Here is a 20613-nt window from a genome sequence, read left to right on the forward strand (position 1 = left end):
GAGACATCTTCAGTTTCTGTTAACACAGTCTCCCTCTACCATTCCTCCGGCTTGATTTATAAAACCTTACGCAGGATGCACATGTATATACCCCTCATGATACCGCGACAACAAGTTTATCTTGCTGACGTGTTTCATTCTGCCTTTGTAAAAGTATTAAATAAATTGAAAATCTACAGAAAGGAGCTGTTCAAGTGAGCTGAATTATAACTTGTGCTGTGTCACATGACTTTCATTGACTTGTAAGTTGTAGACAGCTTGCAGTTTTTTTTTTGTAACGGGGTATGAGTGATGTATTCTCCCTCTCAGAAATGCATGTGCAGCCTGCTTTCCTCTTTGCTGGGTATAAGGAATTAAGTCTCCCTCTCAGATATCCATGTGCAGTCTGTTTTCCTCGTAGCTGGGTATAAGGAATTAAGTCTCCCTCTCAGAAATCCATGTGCAGTCTGTTTTCCTCGTAGCTGGGTATATGGGATCTATTCTCCCTCTCAGAAATCCATGTGCAGCCTGTTTTCCTCGTAGCTGGGTATAAGGGATTTTTTCTCCCTCTCAGAATCCATGTGCAGCCTGTTTTCCTTGTAGCTGGGTATATGGGATTTATTCTCCATCTCAGAATCCATGTGCAGCCTGTTTTCCTTGTAGCTGGGTATATGGGATTTATTCTCCCTCTCAGAATCCATGTGCAGCCTGTTTTCCTTGTAGCTGGGTATATGGGATTTATTCTCCCTCTCTGAAAACCATGTGCAGCCTGGTTTCCTTGTAGCTGGGTATATGGGATTTATTCTCCCTCTCAGAAATCCAAGTACAGCCTGTTTTCTTTGGGTGAGACATTGTACAAAAATTAAAACAGATTCAAAATTAATATATAAACAGCTATTTGATTGAGCAGAGGTTAGCTTGTACTATATCACGTGGCTTTCATTGACTCGGAAAAACGTGTTGCCTTTTGCTTAGAAACTAGGTATAAGGGATTTTTTCTCCCTCTCAGAATCCATGTGCAGCCTGTTTTCCTTGTAGCTGGGTATATGGGATTTATTCTCCATCTCAGAATCCATGTGCAGCCTGTTTTCCTTGTAGCTGGGTATATGGGATTTATTCTCCCTCTCAGAATCCATGTGCAGCCTGTTTTCCTTGTAGCTGGGTATATGGGATTTATTCTCCCTCTCTGAAAACCATGTGCAGCCTGGTTTCCTTGTAGCTGGGTATATGGGATTTATTCTCCCTCTCAGAAATCCAAGTACAGCCTGTTTTCTTTGGGTGAGACATTGTACAAAAATTAAAACAGATTCAAAATTAATATATAAACAGCTATTTGATTGAGCAGAGGTTAGCTTGTACTATATCACGTGGCTTTCATTGACTCGGAAAAACGTGTTGCCTTTTGCTTAGAAACTAGGTATAAGGGATTTATTCTGAATCTCAGAAAGCCACGTGCACCATGACTTCCTCTTTGTGAGGTAAAAAGGCATTTATTCGCCCGCTGAGAAATTTATTTCCCTCCCAAGGCGGGATACATTGTATATTATCAAGGTCACATGAACCAATCAGATCTCGTCATTCTGACATGGATGCAAGATAAAACTCAACGAACCTTTGCATTAGTTTTCTTTTGAAGGTGTTTTTCTACTGGCTTACATATTTAAAAAACATATTCCTACCAATAGGGGTAGCTATTAGTCTGGCTGAATTTCAACAGACTGAAGCCACTTTAGTTTCACAATTCACAAATATGCATGACACTTATTGAACATGTAACCAGTATCTAATATTTTACCTCCCATGCTGAATATTTCATACCTTTACCCTCTTTCCTTCCTTTTCCCTCCACAATGCCATTTCCTTCCTTCTCCCTCTACAATGCCTGTCCCTTCTTCTTCTTCTCCCACATCCATCCCTTAACCCTCTTTTCCCCAACCCATCTCTTACTCCTCCTCGACCATACCCATCCCTTCCTCCTCTACCAAACCCATCTCTTCAACCCCCTCTACCATACCCATCCCTTCCTCCCCGTCTTCCATACCCAACCCTTCACCCTCTTCTACCATACCCATTCCTTCCTCCTCTATCACTACCACACCCATCCCTTCCTCCTCTACTAACATACCCATCCCTTCCTCCATCTATCATACCCATCCCTTCCCTCCCATCTATCATACCCATCCCTTCCTCCTCTACTAACATACCCATCCCTTCCTCCTCCTCCTCCTCTACCATACCCATCTATTCTTCCTCCTCTTCCATACCCATCCCTTCATCGTCCTCTACCATACCTATCCCTTCTTCGTCTCACACACCAATCCCTTAACCCTCTTTTCCCCAACCCATCTCTTACACCCTCCTCTACAATATCCATCCCTTCCTCTTCCTCTACCAAACCCATCCCTTCCTCCTCTACCATACCTATCCCCTCCTTCTACCTCCTCCTCCTCTACCATACCTATCCCTTCCACCTCCTCCACCATACCCATTCCTTCCTCCTCCTCCACCATACCCATCCCTTTCTCCTCCTCCTTCTCCTCCTCAACCAAACGCATCCCTTCCTCCTCCTCTACCATACCCATCCCTTCCACCTCCTCTTCCATACCTATTCTTTCCTCCTCCTCTACCATACCTATCCCCTCCTTCTCCTCCTCCTCTTTCATACCCATCCCTTCATCGTCCTCTACCATACCTATCCCTTCTTCGTCTCACACACCCATCCCTTAACCCTCTTTTCCCCAACCCATCTCTTACACCCTCCTCTACAATATCCATCCCTTCCTCCTCCTCTACCAAACCCATCCCTTCCTCCTCTACCATACCTATCCCCTCCTTCTACCTCATCCTCCTCTACCATACCCATCCCTTCCACCTCCTCTTCCATACCCATTCCTTCCTCCACCTCCACCATACCCATCCCTTTCTCCTCCTCCTCAACCAAACGCATCCCTTCCTCCTCCTCTACCATACCCATCCCTTCCACCTCCTCTTCCATACCCATTCTTTCCTCCTCCTCTACCATACCTATCCCCTCCTTCTCCTCCTCCTCTACCATACCCACCCTTTCTCCTCCTCCTCATCAACCAAATGCATCCCTTCCTCCTCCTCAACCATACCCATCCCTTCCACCTCCTCTTCCATACCCATTCCTTCCTCCTCCTCTAGCATACCTAGCATACCTATCCCCTCCTTCTCCTCCTCCTCTTCCCTTCATCCTCCTCTTCTATACCATCCCTTCCTCCTCCTCTACCATACCACCCCTTCACCCTCCTCTTCCACACCCATCCCTTCCTCCTCCTCTACCATACCCATCCCTTCACCCTCCTCTTCTATACCCATCCCTTCCTCCTCTACCATACCCATCCCTTCCATACCATCCCTTCCTTCCCCTCTTCCATACCATCCCTTCACCCTCCTCTTCCGTACCCATCCGTTCCTCCTCCTCCAATGCCATACCCATACCTTGCCCCTCCTCTACCATACCCATCCCTACACCCTCCTCTTCCAAACCAATCCCTTCTTCTTCGTATTCCATACCCATCCCTTCATCCTCCTCTTCTATACCCATCCCTTCCTCTTCCTATACCATGCCCATCCCTTCCTCCTCCTATACCACACCCATCCCTTCCTCTTCCATACTAATCCCTTTCTCCCTCCACTAACATACCCATCCCTTTCTCCTCCTCCTCTACCACACCCACCCCTTCACCCTTTTCTACCATACCAATCCCTTTATCCTCCTCTTCCATACCCATTCATTCCTCCTCCTCTACCATACTCACCCTTCCTGCTCCTCCCCTCTACAAAACCCGACCCTTCCTCTTCCTCTTCCATACCCATCCCTTCCTCTTCCTCTGCCATTCCCATCCCTTTCTCATCTTCTACCCTAACCATCTCTTCCTCTTCCTGGACCATACCCATCCATTCCTCCTCCTCTTCCAAACCCATCCCTTCCTCCCCCTCTTCCACACCATCCCTTCATCCTCCTCTTCTATACCCATCCCTTCCTCCTCTTATACCATGCCCATTCATTCCTCCTCCTCCTCCTCCTATATTATAGCCATCCCTTCCTCTTCCTCTTCCATACAAATCCCTTCCTCCTCCTCTACAATACAAATCCTTTTCTCCTCCACTAACATACCCATCCCTTCCTCTTCCTCCTCTACCATTCCCATCTGTTCCTCCTCTTCCATGCCCATCCCTTCACCCTCCTCTACCATACCCACCCCTTCCTCCTCCTCCTCCTCCTCCTCTACCAAACCCATCCCTTCCTCCTCCTCCTCCTCCTCCTCTACCATACCCACCCCTTCCTCCTCCTCCTCCTCTACTATTCCCATGCCTTCCTCCTCCTCTTCCATACCCATCACTTCACCCCCCTCTACAATATTTACCCCTTCAACCTTTAACCTCCTCTTCCATACCCATCCCTTTATCCCCCTCTACAATATTTATCCCTTCCTCCTCCTCTACCATACCCATCCCTTCCTCCTTCTCGACCATACACATCACTTCCACCTCTTATACCATACCCATCCCTTCATCCTCCTCTTCCATACCCATTCATTCCTCCTCCTCTACCATACTCACCCTTCCTGTCCATCCCTTCCTCCTCCTCTACCATACCCATCCCTTCCTCCTACTAAACCACACCCATCCCTTCCTCCTCCTCCTCTACCAAACCCATCCCCCCCCCCCCACTCTACCATAACCATCCCTACACCCTCCTCTTCCACACCAATCCCTTCCTCTTTTTATTCCATATTCATCCCTTCATCCTCCTCTCCACACCCAAATTCCTCTACCATACCCATCCCTTCCACACCCAAATTCCTCTACCATACTCATCCCTTCCTCTTCCTCTTCGTTACCCAGCTCTTCCTCCTCCAGAACCATACCCATCCCTTCCTACCCCTCATCCATACCAAATCCCTTCACCCTCCTCTACCATGCCCATCCCTTCCCCCTCCTCTACCATACCCATCCCTTCCTCCTCTTCGACCATACCCATCACTTCCTCCTCCTCTGCCATACCCATCCCTACACCGTTTTCTTCCATACCCATCCCTTCATCATCCTCTCCACACCCAAATTCCTCTACCATACCCATCCCTTCCACACCCAAACTCCTCTACCATACTCATCCCTTCCTCTTCCTCTCCACACCCATCCCTTAACCCTCCTATACCATACCTATCCCTTCCTCCTCCTCTTCGATACTAATCCCTTCCTCCTCCTCTACCACACCCATCCCTTCCTCCTCCTATACAATATTCATCCCTTCCTCCTCCTCCTCCTATACCATACCCATCCCTTTCTCCTCCTCTTCGATACTAATCACTTCCTCCTCCTCTATCACACCCATCCCTTCCTCCTCCTCCTATACCACACCCATTCCTTTCTCCTCCTCTACCATGCCCATCCCTACACCGTCCTCTTCCATACCCATCCCTTCCTCCTCCTTTACAATACCCATCCCTTCCTCCTCCTCCTCCTATACCATACCCATCCCTTTCTCCTCCTCTTCAATACTAATCCCTTCCTCCTCCTCTGTCACACCCATCCCTTGCTTCTCCATCTATCATACCCATGGAGATGGAGAACTTGTGACCACGTGACACAAAGATCAGTGAAGAGCAGTTTCTTACTAAAAAAGCAAATGGATTTTGTTTTTTTTGTTTCTCCAAAATCTGGGGGTTTTTTTTGTAAGGTGTCATTTTCGCTATAACCCCTTGACGTCGCCCTCATCAATGTGATGTCTCTTGTTGAGTGATTGAATACAATGCTGTTTAACGCCGCCATCAGGACCAGCATATACCACGGCATTTACAGACACCGAACATATTCCACGCCAGGGGGTTCGGTGACATGCAATCATCCATGTTTTATGCCATTTGATTCTCGGATCTCTGAGGAACAAGCGCTACTATGGATCTCTACTTCTGAATCTCCAGGGTGACAGGGTTTAACGTCGCGTTCAAGATTTTTGCACTTATACGTGCTTGCGTGTTTGTGTGAGACTGCTTGTACGTGTACGTGTGTGTGTGTGTGTGTGTGTGTGCGTGCGTGCGTGCGTGCGTGCGTGCGCGTGTGTGTGTGAGTGTTAGTGAGAGACTGTACTAGTCCGAACTAATGCCGATGTTATAGTGCTCGCTGAGATACCATGCCGTTGTTTAACAAGAATACCCCACTCAGTATACTGAATCCGAGCCGACCAGTCCTTGATTCAGCCCAATAAGGCCGAGCGCCAGGTAGGGTAACAACAAGTGCCATCTTTTAACGTCTTTTGGTATGACACGGTCGGGGATCGAACTCCGACCTTCCGCTCTCCGGGCAGACGCTCCACCACTCGACCACGGAGGCGGTCGGATCTCCAGGGCATTACCTGGCTGAGAGAGTTTCATGATCACTGAATGGACCGGCTTACACCACTGTCGCTTTTCCTCATCCATGTCCAATCACGTTTTTCACAAATGTCCTTTTTAGTGTATCGCCGATCCATCCGCGATGTTTATTGCATGCCATGGTGCAATGACTACATTTATTGTGATGTACGTCTTAGAAGAACTGTAAGTTCTGAATCACTGTGTTTGTATTGGTCACAATACACAAGTTGCAGTCATAAAACACATACCTTCTACATGTATTTGGAATGCTGTGTTTCAATGTAGATTCTTGGCCTGTATCAGGATCACTCTTAAGGTTTGACGACTCAAGGAATTCCAGCACAGCTTAAAGTGTGAATTTTTATTCTTCTGTAATCTGTATTATTTTAGAAAATATATCTAGATAATAAAAAATCTGCGAGTTTCTTTGTACAGCAGCGGCGCGAAATATGCGTATGGAGGGATCGGGGATGTGTGGGTCTTAATGGGAAAACAAAGCTCGTAATAAAAGTAGGGACATAATGTATGTTTGAATAAAGATATCTTAAAAGGTATATTTTCAGTGCTGTGATAACTTACATGGCATTTTAATTTATCTAATTTATTTCGATTCCTTTCAAAATGAAAAACAACAGAACGTCTTTTTTTCATTTTTCGAATGTTGACTTGAAAAACATGTGTATGTAGAGATAGTTTCGATATTTAAAGACATTTCCGTTTAGGGATTGAACTTCAGAGCTCATGATATGAACGGCTGAAACACCTCTAATTGATGAGACAGGCAGAGTTATGTCCCTTGTTTGAATAGCAAAATGGCGCCGCCACTATAGTAACGCTACAGCGGCGACGGCGGATATTTTCCTCGCCGAAAACTGGCTATTATCCATGGCTACATATTTCTTTTAAAGGTGAAAATGTAGGCTGTGTATTTACGTTGGAGATAACATATTCCTGATGTCAGAAGAACTTCCTTGACGCTCAACCATGACTTAGAAGCTTAGACCTGTCTGACTGCAAGACATTTTAGCAAATTTCATTCACCATAATAAATTTTGCTGCAAGGCATGCGACCTGACGAATGGGTGGCAGTTCTAAAATGCACAAACAAAAATAATGTCATTCAAAAAAAACCTAAAGAAAACTCTGCTTCATGTATGGATCCGATTAACATTTGAAAATTTCGCATAAAACTCAAGTAAGGTGATGTTTGAACGATTTGAATCATATTTGTGCACGGATGTCCGCGGATAGAATCTGTGCTTTTCGTTTTACAAAATGCATAAAATAGCCTCTATGTATTACCAAGATGTGTGTAAGTCATCTATGAGTACCCATCCTGCGATACATACAAGTAAGTTACGGAAAGGGGCGAGTGGATACGGATCAACTCGAATCGCGTATTACGGAAAGAAACGAGAGGTTACGAATGAACTTGACAGTTATTTTATTAATTGGACTCACCCAACCTTATACCCCATCTTATGAGGAAAGCGGACTCGCCCTTAGTTACCAACATACCGTTGCTAATCGCTTCCTCGAACGTCCGCACATCCTCTATAAATTACGTAACAGACGCATAACGGCTTCTTCTTCACTGTATCTCGTCAGTAAGAAACATCGAATAATCTCTCGAAAAATCCTACGCTGTGACCACATATTCCTGAGCTGTCTGCTGAATTCTTCCTGATGTCTCGGAGACTGGTCTCAGGTAAGTTTTTTTTTTTTTTATCATCCTTTAGATCTACATTAACATATTCAATTATTCTTATTTTCACCAGATAGTCTAATCACGCTAGATCTACCTGCTGGATACATATTAAACATGTTGAATACGATTTAGATGTTGGAACCAGAATGTATTTCCGTTAATCTTTGTTTTGATGACAATCGATGGAAGGAAATTGTAGACATGGTAGAGAAGTTGATTGTTCCACCACTCTTTTTTTAGCGAGTCCCGTGAGAGAGGTATTCGCTTTCTTTCTTAATATTGGATAACTGGACTGTGGTTACCCCTTATTTTACATTGGTTGGTTAACTTTCGAACAATGTGAAGGTTACCGTTAGGCCTATAATAATTTCGAGGTGCTGGTGCGTTCCAGCGAACAAATGTTAGACTATGTTATGTCGTGTTCATTCACCACCTATTTATTAGGTCGGACGGGGAAAAACGTCATCCTTTTCCATATTTTATAAGTGAGGGTAGATCTAAGATTTATACTTTTTGCCTATCTTAAAAAAATGTTTGTACGATGACGGAATATTCAGTGGATGAACGTGTCTCATCAAGTCAAATTTACCGCATATATAAACTTATAATGAAAAACAAAGCCTGTTAGGCCTAGAAATTCCGCTCGGAGAACCTTCCAAATTAAGTATTCCTTGGGAAAGTGACCAGTGAGTGAGTATGGTTCTATGCCCCGTTTAGCAATATTCCAGCAATAAGTGATGACGAAATGCATTATCTGCATGAAAAAAAGCACATCTGGAATATGCATACCTGATATGAGGATTGGATTATAAGTGTGATAAAATCATTATTCTTTTCCATGAAGCAAAAGTCAGCCATATTGGAAAGTCGTTTGACAACGACTGCAGTCAGCATCTACCAATTTCAATCTAGTCTAAATATTATATAAGTTTATATTTATATTATTTTCATTGCCCTCATCACCTTCCACACTCTCCACTTGATAACTGATTTTCTACACCTTCCCATACCTACTAACAATCCCTCCTTCCCCAGGATCGCGTCCCTCTGGGACACCCAGATCTTACCACCACCTCCCTCCCCATGTTCGATCCTCCAACAAGCGTCAGCCAATAGGAGGCGTCTCCCCCCTCAACCGCCCTATCCCCACGCCCCATCGTAAAATCTCCCTGAACTGCCAGAGAGACCCGCCCCAGAAACACAAGCCTAAGGCTGTGAAGGTACTGAAATTATTTCAAAAAATAATGACCCACTATATGGCATCAGTGAAATCAGTTTTAGAGAGAAAAGATGGAATCTATCAAACTGCTGGGCTTTATCATCTGAAAACGTAAACAATCATCAGTAGTTCCTTCACGAAAATAGGGCTTAAAAAAATCCACTTGTGACCTTTATCCTTTTGACTAGAACACTGTAAATCAACTGAGCAAAAGGCGAAACTACACTGTGTAAATAATTAAATTTAACTTTTGATATTATCATGACCTAGAAGTGTCCCTCTGTCAAGAAATCTGCTGGCCGCCCCCACCCCTTGGACTACAGCAAACCCAGCTTTAAACATCCACAGGTAGGACCTCAGTCATGGGTGCGGTGACCTCAGAATATCGTTCCCCATAGTGTAGGACCTCCATAAATGACACTGTGGCCTCAAAAATTAACATCAACAATAACTAATAATATTTTTTTCAACATAAGTCATTGCAAAACCTTTTCCTGTTGGAGGCAGTTGGCGTTTTTCTTACTTCAAGGTTTTTCTTACTTCAAGGTTATTACTGTTGGGTTCAATGGAATTTTGTGTTTTTCTTTCACTGTATACTCTCACAATTTTTAAAACATATTTTAGGAAAGGGGTCTCCGGGTTTGGTACGATGAAGACAAGGTAAGTACTGTCATTAATGCAAGGACACATTAGCTATGGCTTTATGAGAAGTCTTTGCTTCAGTATTTCTGTATTGTAAAATGAAGCCTCCTTAGCTCCACATTAGCTTTGGGTAAATTGCAATTGGCCATCCACATGTTGCCCCTTATGGTTCTAATACAATACAACAAACATGTCACGGGTGGTAGACATATGCTCAACTCTGCCCTCATCACCAGATGTTCTGCCCATTCTAGGATGACAAGGACTCTCCACGCCTGCATCCCTCGAGCAGGACGAGCCGTCCCACGGAGCACCAGGCTGAGGACAGTCTGGTTCCGGAAGATGATCACTCTCCTCATCTGCCTCCTCCCTCAAGGAGGAGCCGCCACACCAAGCTGAAGACAGACCACCGCATCGAGAACCAGCTGGTTCCAGTCTTTGCCCGGATGAGTCTGGAGGAGGTCTCCAGGTCTGATGTTGCTGCTGCTGCTTCTGCTTCTGCTGCTGCTGCTGATGTTGCTTCAGAGAATCAGGAGGCTTCTTCACAGAAAGTCAGTAGTTGTTTGATTTAGATTTGATTCTCACTTGCGTGTGTCCAAATGGAAATGTCTTACATCTAGTCATTACATTAATGAATGTAATGCTACTCAAGATTTAGCATTGTGGGATATGAGCACTGATGCTTATCTGCAATTATCGACAACAATATTGATAGAATCTCTAGTGACCATCATTTACAGCAAGTTTATTGAGAGGCCAAAATTATAGAGATGTGTGTTTGACTCTGCTGTCCTGTTACTATGAAAGCTATTTTTTGTGTAATATTGAAATTGCTGAATTTTGAGGAGACTGATTTGAGAGCCTGCTGTTCTGCCATGATACAAGCTATGTTGTCTGTTGTAGGCCCAGGAGTGTTCTCGCAAGAGGAAGCTCGGTGATCTGAAGCAGGAGTTGAGCAACAAGCAGCGCAAGGTGGAAGCCTCCTGTCAGGAACTCCAGGCCATCATTGACAGGAAGCTGAAGGAGCTGAGACAGGAGATGGTGGAGCTGAAGCAGGAGGTGAAGGAGAGGGAGAGGAAGGAGAGGGCAGCCTTCCAGGTTACCATGGATACACAGAGTGGCCGACGCAAGGTGTGGAGGAGAAAGCAAGGCAACTCCTCTGCACAGAAGACGTCCACCGAGCCACGCCCACTAAAGAGACTGCCTGACAACTCCCATCATTCAGGGAGCACCGAGGCAGCCTCGCAGTGACACTTCAGTGGTAAGTTGGAGTGTGCATGTTAGCATTAATATTGTTGAAAGATGGATAGGTATATGTCGGTGTCAGTACGTAGTAGAGTGGATGGTTCTATTTATGGTTGGGTGAAATTAGAAATTGTGGGCGAGTGAGAATTTGTATGTTTCAGGTTGAGTAGATGAGATTTTTTATGGTGGTAGGCTTGGTTGGATTTAGAAAGTGGGTGAAGGGTGGTTTTATGTAGAAGCATTAAGTGGGTGAAGTCGTGGTTTTATGTAGGTGGTGGTTTTATTCAGGTTGGTTAAGTGGGTGGAGCGGCGGTTTTATGTAGGTGGGAAGGTAGGTCGAGAGGTGGTTTTATGCAGGTTGGTTGAGTGGGTGGAGTGGTGGTTTTATGTAGGTGGGTTAAGTGGGTGGAGTGGTGGTTTTATGTAGGTGCATTAAGTGGGTGGAGTGGTGGTTTTATGTAGGTGGGTTGAAACGGTGGATGGATGGATTTATGTAGGTGCATTAAGTGGGTGAAGAAGTGGTTTTATGTAGGTGTCTTAAGTGGGTGGAGTGGTGGTTTTTTACAGGTGGTTTGAATTGGTGGATGGATTGATTTTTGTAGGTGGGTTAAGTGGGTGGAGTGGTGGCCTTATGTATGTCGGTTAAGTGGGCGCAATGGTGGTTTTATGTAGGTTGATTAAGTGGGTGGAGTGGTGGTTTTATGTATGTGGGTTACGTGTGTGGATGGGTGGGTATTTTTTAGGTGGGTTAAATGGGTGTATGGGTGGTTTTATGTAGATGGGTTAAGTGGGTTGATGGGTGGTTTTTTTGTAGGTAGGTTAAGTGGGTGGAGTGGTGGTTTTATGTAAGTAGGTTAAGTGGGTGGAATGGTGGTTTAATGTAGGTGAGTTAAGTGGGTGGAGTGGTGAAAATATGTAGGTGGGTTAAGTGGGTGGAGTGGTGAAAAGATGTAGGTGGGTTAAGTGGATGGAGTGGTGGTTTTATGTAGGTGGGTTAAGTGGGTGGAGTGGTGAAATTACGGAGGTGGGTTAAGTGGGTGGAGTGGTGGCTTAATGAAGGTGGGTTAAGTGGGTGGAGTGCTGGTTTTATGTAGGTGTGTTTAGTCAGTGGATGGGTGGTTTTATGTAGGTGGGTTGAATGGACGGATGGGTGCCTTTAATTAGGTAGGTACTTTCTGGCAGTAGGACAGTTAGAGGTGTTACTCGATATAGGTAATAAGTCTATGTGAATTGATGTAGAAGAATATTGGAATGTCTGAGTGGCTTCTGAACATGCTTTCATATTGTGACAGTTGCATGTATTACTGTGTATCTCTTGCCTGCTGTCTGACCTTAATGGTACCTTAATGGTACTGTGACTACATTTAGCATTGATATTTAGGAAGTCAAAACAAAGTATTCAGATTCGTTGGAGTAGTCGATGGTTGACATATATGACAATGCTTAGATTGGTTTCCCCATGCTATAGACAGATTGTGTTGGTTGATTCTAGACATATGAGAAGGTTAGTGGGTGGTTATCATTTAGGTGATTTGGTAAGATTGGATTGGATTGGAAGTTGGAAAAATGAAATATGAGTTTCATTGTCAGTGTAAAAACTAGATGGATTCATGATTCTATACAGTTAGATTAAGGTGGTTGATGATTAAGACAAGTAAGTGAATGGAATAATTATTCAGTTGGCATTAGCAGTTGGGTTAGCAGTGCTATGTTTAGTAGTTGGGTGAATGGATCTATTTAGTGGGTTAAGCTGCGGAATGGTGTCTGTGCAGGTAACTTTCAATCGTAAGAGTTTGGATGAGCGGCTCAAGTTAGGTTGGTTTAGTGGATGGTTGTGTAGGTTTGTTGGTTCGATGGACTGATGATTGTCTCTTCATAAATGTCTTCTCCCTCTCTCCTGCCTCACTTAGGTTTATGAATGTCTCTAAATTGTAACCTTTGCTGTAAATATTAATGTACAATTTGAAGTAGAATTATATAAACAGTAATGTCATCTTTTAGGATCTGAGATCTAAAACAGAATAAACAAGATTTCCTTAAAAAACACTTTTCTGTTCTGTTATGAAATCATCCAGCTCAAAGGGCTGTGATGAATATGTGCCAACACAAGTGTAATCAGATCCGTGGTCCTTCGACGTAAATGTTGGTATCATTACGTTCACCCAATATATATATGTCATTATTCACATATATATATATATATGGCTCATATAATTATCCCCCGCCACGAAGTCCGTCACATTTCGTTTCCGGAGCAGATCTTGAAAACCGTACCATATTTCTTCACCAAACTTGGCACATAGATAGATCTAATGGTGAACTGGTGCCTTTTGATAGTTTGGGATTTTTATAAAAATTATTTTTGAGTTTCCATGGCAACGACTTTGATTTAGACTGAAAATGGCGGTAGACCTCGTTTCCGGAGCAGATCTTGAAAACCGTACCATATTTCTTCACCAAACTTGGCACATAGATAGGTCTAGTGGTGAACTGGTGCCTTTTGATAGTTTGGCATTTTTAAAAAAGTTATTTTTCGAGTTTCCATGGCAACGACTTTGTTTTAGACTGAAAATGGCAGTAGTCCTCGTTTCCGGAGCAGAGCTTGAAAACCGTACCATATTTCTTCACCAAACTTGGCACATAGATAGATCTAGGGGTGAGCTGGAGCCTTTTGATAGTTTGGCATTTTTAAAAACAATATTTTTTTAGTTTCCATGGCACCGACTTTGATTTAGACTGAAAATGGCAGTAGTCCTCGTTTCCGGAGCAGATCTTGAGAACCGTACCATTTTTCTTCACCATATTTTGCACATTGATAGGTCTAGTGGTGAACTGGTGCCTTTGGATAGTTTTGGATTTTTAGAAGTTATTTTTCGAGTGTCCATGGCAATAACTTTGAGTTAGACTGAAAATGGAGGTAGTCCTCGTTTCCGGAGCAGATCTTGAAAAACGTAGTATATTTCTTTACAAAAAGGCCCAGTGAACATAGTTCACAGGAGCTAATGCATTGCACACACCCGACATGTCATATTGGCGGGGGATGTGAGTATTTCATGCTTGTTTGCAATTGATGAAGTCATCTGATATCCTGTGAGCTGCATCTGAGACATCTTCAGTTTCTGTTAACACAGTCTCCCTCTACCATTCCTCCGGCTTAATTTATAAAACATTATGCAGGATGCACATATACCCCTCAGGATACCGTGACAACAAATTTATCTTGCTGACGTGTTTCATTCTGCCTTTGTAAAAGTATTAGATAAATTGAAAATCTACAGAAAGGAGCTGTTCAAGTGAGCTGAACTTGACTTTCATTGACTTGTCAACAGCTTGCAGATTTTCCATTTGTAGCGGGGTATGAGTGATGTATTCTCCCTCTCAGAAATCCGTGTGCAGCCTGTTTTCCTCGTAGCTGAGTATAAGGGATTTATTCTCCCTCTCAGAAAGCCATGTGCAGCCTGTTTTCCTCGTAGCTGAGTATAAGGGATTTATTCTCCCTCTCAGAAATCCATGTGCAGCCTGTTTTCCTCGTAGCTAGGTATAGGGGATTTATTCTCCCTCTCAGAAATCCATGTGCAGCCTGTTTTCCTTGTAGCTGAGTATAAGGGATTTATTCTCGATCCCTCTCAGAAATCCATGTGCAGGCTGGTTTCCTCGTAGCTGGGTATGAGGGATTTATTCTCCCTCTCAGAAATCCATGTGCAGCCTGGTTTCCTCTTAGTTTGGTATAAGGGATTTATTCTCCCTCTCAGAAACCCATGTGCAGCCTGTTTTCCTTGTAGCTGGGTATAAGGGATTTATTCTCCCTCTCAGAAACCCATGTGCAGCCTGGTTTCCTCTTGGCTGGGTATAAGGGATTTTTTCTCCCTCTCAGAAATCCGTGTGCAGCCTGTTTTCCTCGTAGCTGGGTATAAGGGATTTATTCTCCCTCCCAGAAAGCCATGTGCAGCCTGTTTTCCTCGTAGCTGAGTATAAGGGATTTATTCTCCCTCTCAGAAATCAATGTGCAGCCTGTTTTCCTCGTAGTTGGGTATAAGGGATTTATTTTCCCTCTCAGAAATCCATGTGCAGGCTGGTTTCCTCGTAGCTGGGTATAAGGGATCCCTTCCTCCTCCTCTACCATACAATCCCTTCCTGTTCCTTTTCCATAGCAATCCTTTCATCCCCTTCTACCATACCCATCCCTTCCTCCTCCCTCTCTACAATACCAATCCCTTCCTTTTCCTCCTCCTCTTCCATACCCATCCCTTCCTCTTCCTATTACATACCTATCCCTTCATCCTCCTCTTCAATACCAATCCCTTAATCCTCCTCATCCATACCCATCCCTTCCTCCTCCTCCTCTACCATACCCATTCCTTCCTCTTCCTCTACCATACCATCCCCACACCCTCCTCTTCAGCACCCAACCCTTCCTCTTCCTGTTACATACCAGTCCCTTCATCCTCCTCTTCAATACCCATCCCTTAATCCTCCTCTTCCATACTCATCCCTTCCTCCTCTACCATATCCATCCCTTCCTCCTCCTCTACAATATCCATCCCTTCCTCCTCCTCCTCCTCTACCATACCCATCCCTTCCTCCTGCTCTACCATACCATCCCTACACCCTCCTCTTCCACACCCATCCCTTCCTCTTCCTGTTACATACCAATCCCTTCATCCTCCTCTTCAATACCCATCCCTTCATCCTCCTCATCCATACCCATCCCTTCCTCCTCCTCTACCATACCCATTCCTTCCTCCTCCTCTACCATACCATCCCTACACCCTCCTCTTCCACACCCATCCCTTCCTCTTCCTGTTACATACCAATCCCTTCATCCTCCTCTTGAATACCCATCCCTTGCTCCCTACCATACCCATCCCTTCCTGTTCCTCTTCCGTAGCAATTCATTCAACCCCTTCTACCATACCCATTCCTTCCTGCTTCCAAAACCAACCCTTCAACCTCTTCTACCATACCCATCCCTACATCCTCCTCTACGATACCCATCCCTTCCTCCTCCCTCTCTACCATACCCATCCCTTCCTGTTCCTCTTCCATACCCATCCCTTCCTCCTCCCTGTCTACCATACCAATCCCTTCCTGTTCCTCTTCCATGCCAATCCCTTCAGCCCCTTCTACCATATCCATTCCTTCCTGCTCCATCTCCTCTACCATACCCCCTCTCATCATGCTCCTCAGCCATACCAATCCCTTCATCCCCTTCTACCATACCCATTCCTTCCTAGTCCATCTCTACCATATCCATCCCTTTCTCCTTCTCTTCCATACCCATTCCTTCCTTCTCCTTTACAATACCCACCCCTTCCTCCTCCTCTATCATACCCATCCCTTCCTCCTCCTCCTCCTCCTCCTCTACCATACCAATCCCTTCCTCCTCCTCTACCATACCCATCCGCTCCTCCTCTTCAATACCCAATTCTTCCTACTCCTTTACCATAACCACCCCTTTCTCCTCCTCCCCCTCTACCATACCCACCCCTTCTTCCTCCAACTCAACCATACCCATCCCTTTCTTCCTGCTCCTCTACCATACCCATCCCATTCTCCTCCTCCCCCTCTACCATACCCATCCCTTCCTCCAACTCGACCATACCAATCCATTCATCCTCCTCTTCAATACCCATCCCTTCCTCCTCCTCTACCATACCAATCCCTTCCTGTTCCTCTTCCATAGCAATCCCTTCACCCCTTCTACCATACCCATCCCTTCATCCTCCTCTACCATACCCACCCCTTCCTCCTCCTCGACCATACCCATCCCTTCCTCCTCATCCCCCTCTTCCATATGCACCCCTTCACACTTCTCTACCATACCCATCCCCTCCTCCTCTTCCATACCTGTTCCTTCCTCTTCCAATACCATACCCATCCCTTCCTCCTCCCTCTCTACCATACCAATCCCTTCAGCCCCTTCTACCATACACATTCCTTCCTGCTCCATCTCTTCTACCATACCCACTCCCATCATGCCCCTCTACCATACAAATCCCTTCATCACCTTCTACAATACTCATTCCTTCCTGCTTCGATACCCACCCCTTCCTCCTCCTCGACCATACCCATCCCTTCCTCCTCCTCCTCCTCTACCATGCCAATCCCTTCAACCCCTTCTACCATACCCATTCCCTTCTGCTCCATCTCCTCTACCATACCCCCTCCCATCATGCTCCTCTACCATACGAATCCCGTCATCCCCTACTACCATACTCATTCCTTCCTGCTTCCATACCCACCCCTTCCTCTTCCTCGACCATAACCATCCCTTCCTCCTCCTCCTCCTCCTCGACCATACCCATCCTTTCCTCCTCCTCCTCCACCATACCAATCCCTTCCTCTTCCCTCTCTACCATACCAATCCCTTCCTGTTCCTCTTCCATGCCAATCCCTTCATCCCCTTCTACCATACCCATTCCTTCCTAGTCCATCTCTACCATATCCATCCCTTTCTCCTCTTCCCCCTCTGCCATATCCATCCCTTCCTCCTCCTCGACCATACCCATCCCTTCCTTCTGCTCCTCCTTACCATACCCATCCCTTCCTCCTCCCTCTCTACCACACCCATCCCTGCACCCTCCTCTACCATACCCATCCCTTCCTCCTCCCTCTCTACCATATCCATCCCTTCCTCCTCCTCTACCATACCCATCCCTTCCCTCTCCTCCTCTACCATACCATCCCTACAACCTCCTCTTCCACACTCATCCTTTCCTCTTCCTATTACATACCTATACCTTCATTCTCCTCTTCAATACCCATCCCTTCATCCTCCTCTTCCATACCCATCCCTTCCTCCTCCTCTACCATACCAATCCCTTCCTGTTCCTTTTTCATAGCAATCCCTTCATCCCCTTCTACAATACCCATTCCTTCCTGCTTCCATACCCACTCCTTCCTCCACCTCGAACATACCCATCCCTTTCTCCTCCTCCCCCTCTACCATACATATTCCTTCCTCCTCATCTACAATACCCATCCCTTTCTCCTCCTCCCCCTCTACCATACCCATCCCTTCATCCAGCTCGACCATACCCATCCCTTCCTTCCTCCTCATCTACCATACCCATCCCTTTCTCCTCCTCCCCCTCTACCATACCCATCCCTTCCTCCAACTCGACCATACCATTCCCTTCATCCTCCTCTTAAATACACATCCCTTCCTACTCCTCTTCCATACCCATCCCTTCCTCCCCCCTCTCTACCATATCCATCCCTTCTTCCTCTACCATACCCATCCCTTCCCTCTCCTCCTCTGCCATACCATCCCTACACCCTCCTCTTCCACACTCATCCTTTCCTCTTCCTATTACATACCTATCCCTTCTTCTCTTCCATACCCATCCCTACACCCTCCTCTTCCATACCCATCCCTATCACTTCATCCTTCCTCCTCATCTACCATACCCATCCCTTTCTCCTCCTCCCCCTCTACCATACCCATCCCTTCATCCCTTGACTATCAACTTCTTTCTGCATTTCTTTTAATTTTTCAGCTTCCTCTTCCATTTCTTTGACTCTGGCTTTGGAAGCCTCGAGTTCCGGATCTTCCGGATTATTCTCCTCACCCATACCAATCCCTTCATCCCCTTCTACCATACCAATTCCTTCCTAGTCCATCTCTACCATATCCATCCCTTTATCCTCCTCCTCCTCTACCATATCCACCCGTTCCTACTCCTCGACCATACCCATCCCTTCCTCTTGCTCCTCCACTACCATACCCATCCCTTCCTCCTCCCTCTCTACCACAACCATCCCTAGATCCCCCTCTACCATACCCATCCCTTCCTCCTCCCTCCCTACCATATCCAACCCTTCCTCCTCCTCTACCATACCCATCCCTTCCCTCTCCTCCTCTACCATACCATCCCTTCCTGTTCCTCTTCCGTAGCAATCCCTTCACCCCCTTCTACCATACCCATTCCTTCCTGCTTCCATACCCATCCCTTCACCCTCTTCTACCATACCCATTCCTTCCTCCTCCTCCTCTACCATACCCATCCCTTCCTCCTCCTCTTCCATACCCACCCCTTCACCCTTCTCTACCATACCCATCCGCTCCTCCTCCTCTTCCATACCCATTCCTTCCTCCTCCTCTACCATACCCATCCCCTTCTCCTCCTCCCCCTCTACCATACCCATCCCTTCCTCCAACTCGACCATACCCATCCCTTCCTTCCTCCTCTACCATACCCATCCCTTTCTCCTCCTCCCCCTCTACCATACCCATCCTTTCCTCCAACTCGACCATACCATTCCCTTCATCCTCCTCTTCAATACCCATCCCTTCCTCCTCCTCTACCATACCAATCCCTTCCTGTTCCTCTTCCATAGCAATCCCGTCACCCCTTTCTAAAAATACAGATTCCTTCCTGCTTCCATTCCCAACCCTTCCTCCTCCTCGACCATACCCCTCCCTTCCTCCTCCTCCTCCTCCTCCTCCTCCTCCTCCTCTACCATACCAATCCCTTAATCTTACTCTTCCATACCCACCCCTTCACCCTCCTCTACCATACCCATCCCCTCCTCCTCTTCCATACCCATTCTTTCCTCCTCCTCTACCATACCCATCCCTTCCTCCTCATCCTCCTCTTCCATACCCACCCCTTCACCCTTCTCTACCATACCCATCACCTCCACCTCTTCCCTACCCATTGCTTCCTCTTCTTCTACCATACCCACCCCTTCTTCCTCCTCCACCATACCCATCCCTTCCTCCTCATCCAAGTCTTCCATAGCAATCCCCTACTCCTCCTCTTCCATACCCATTACTTCCTCTTCCTCTACCATACCCATCACTTTCTCCTCATCCCCCTCTCCCATACCCATCCCTTCCTCATCCTCTGCCATACCCATCCCTACACCCTCCTCTTCCGTACCCATCCCTTCCTGTTCCTTTTACATACCTATCCCTTCATCCTCCTCTTCAATACCCATCCCTTCCTCCTCCTCTACCATACCATACCCACCCCTTCTACCTCCTCCACCATACCCATCCCTTCCTCCTCATCCAAGTCTTCCATAGCCATCCCCTACTCCTCCTCTTCCATACCCATTACTTCCTCTTCCTCTACCATACCCATCACTTTCTCCTCATCCCCCTCTCCCATACCCATCCCTTCCTCATCCTCTGCCATACCCATCCCTACACCCTCCTCTTCCGTACCCATCCCTTCCTGTTCCTTTTACATACCTATCCCTTCATCCTCCTCTTCAATACCCATCCCTTCCTCCTCCTCTACCATACCCATCCCTTCATCCTCCTCTACCATATCCATCCCTTCCTCCTCCTCTACCATATCCATCCCTTCCTGTTCTTTTTCCATAGCAATCCCTTCACCCCCTTCTACCACACCCATTCCTTCCTGCCTGCTTCCATACCCATCCCTTTACCCTCTTCTACCATACCCATCCCTTCCTCCTCCTCCTCT

General features: G+C 46.1%; 3 protein-coding genes across 3 annotated transcripts; 1 reads left to right on the plus strand and 2 right to left on the minus strand.

Annotated features, from left to right (window-relative positions):
* Window positions 1–4028: 4028 nt before the first annotated feature.
* LOC139452941 (sodium/potassium/calcium exchanger 1-like) lies at window positions 4029–5086 on the minus strand. The gene is made up of 2 exons (XM_071234560.1): window positions 4915–5086; window positions 4029–4357 (listed from the first exon to the last, which is right to left on the minus strand). The coding sequence occupies exons 1-2, from the start codon at window positions 5084–5086 to the stop codon at window positions 4029–4031; spliced, it is 501 nt and encodes a 166-aa protein (XP_071090661.1).
* Window positions 5087–10377: 5291 nt separating this feature from the next.
* LOC139451669 (uncharacterized) lies at window positions 10378–11182 on the plus strand. The gene is made up of 2 exons (XM_071232991.1): window positions 10378–10482; window positions 10835–11182. The coding sequence occupies exons 1-2, from the start codon at window positions 10378–10380 to the stop codon at window positions 11180–11182; spliced, it is 453 nt and encodes a 150-aa protein (XP_071089092.1).
* Window positions 11183–18853: 7671 nt separating this feature from the next.
* LOC139452943 (golgin subfamily A member 6-like protein 7) lies at window positions 18854–19642 on the minus strand. Its single transcript, XM_071234563.1, has 3 exons — window positions 19594–19642; window positions 19376–19534; window positions 18854–19038 (listed from the first exon to the last, which is right to left on the minus strand). The coding sequence occupies exons 1-3, from the start codon at window positions 19640–19642 to the stop codon at window positions 18854–18856; spliced, it is 393 nt and encodes a 130-aa protein (XP_071090664.1).
* Between the last annotated feature and the right edge of the window lie 971 nt (window positions 19643–20613).

This window comes from Haliotis cracherodii, unplaced genomic scaffold (genome assembly GCF_022045235.1).
Source record: "Haliotis cracherodii isolate W230 unplaced genomic scaffold, xgHalCrac1.p SCAF_9, whole genome shotgun sequence".
Lineage (NCBI taxonomy): Eukaryota > Metazoa > Mollusca > Gastropoda > Lepetellida > Haliotidae > Haliotis > Haliotis cracherodii.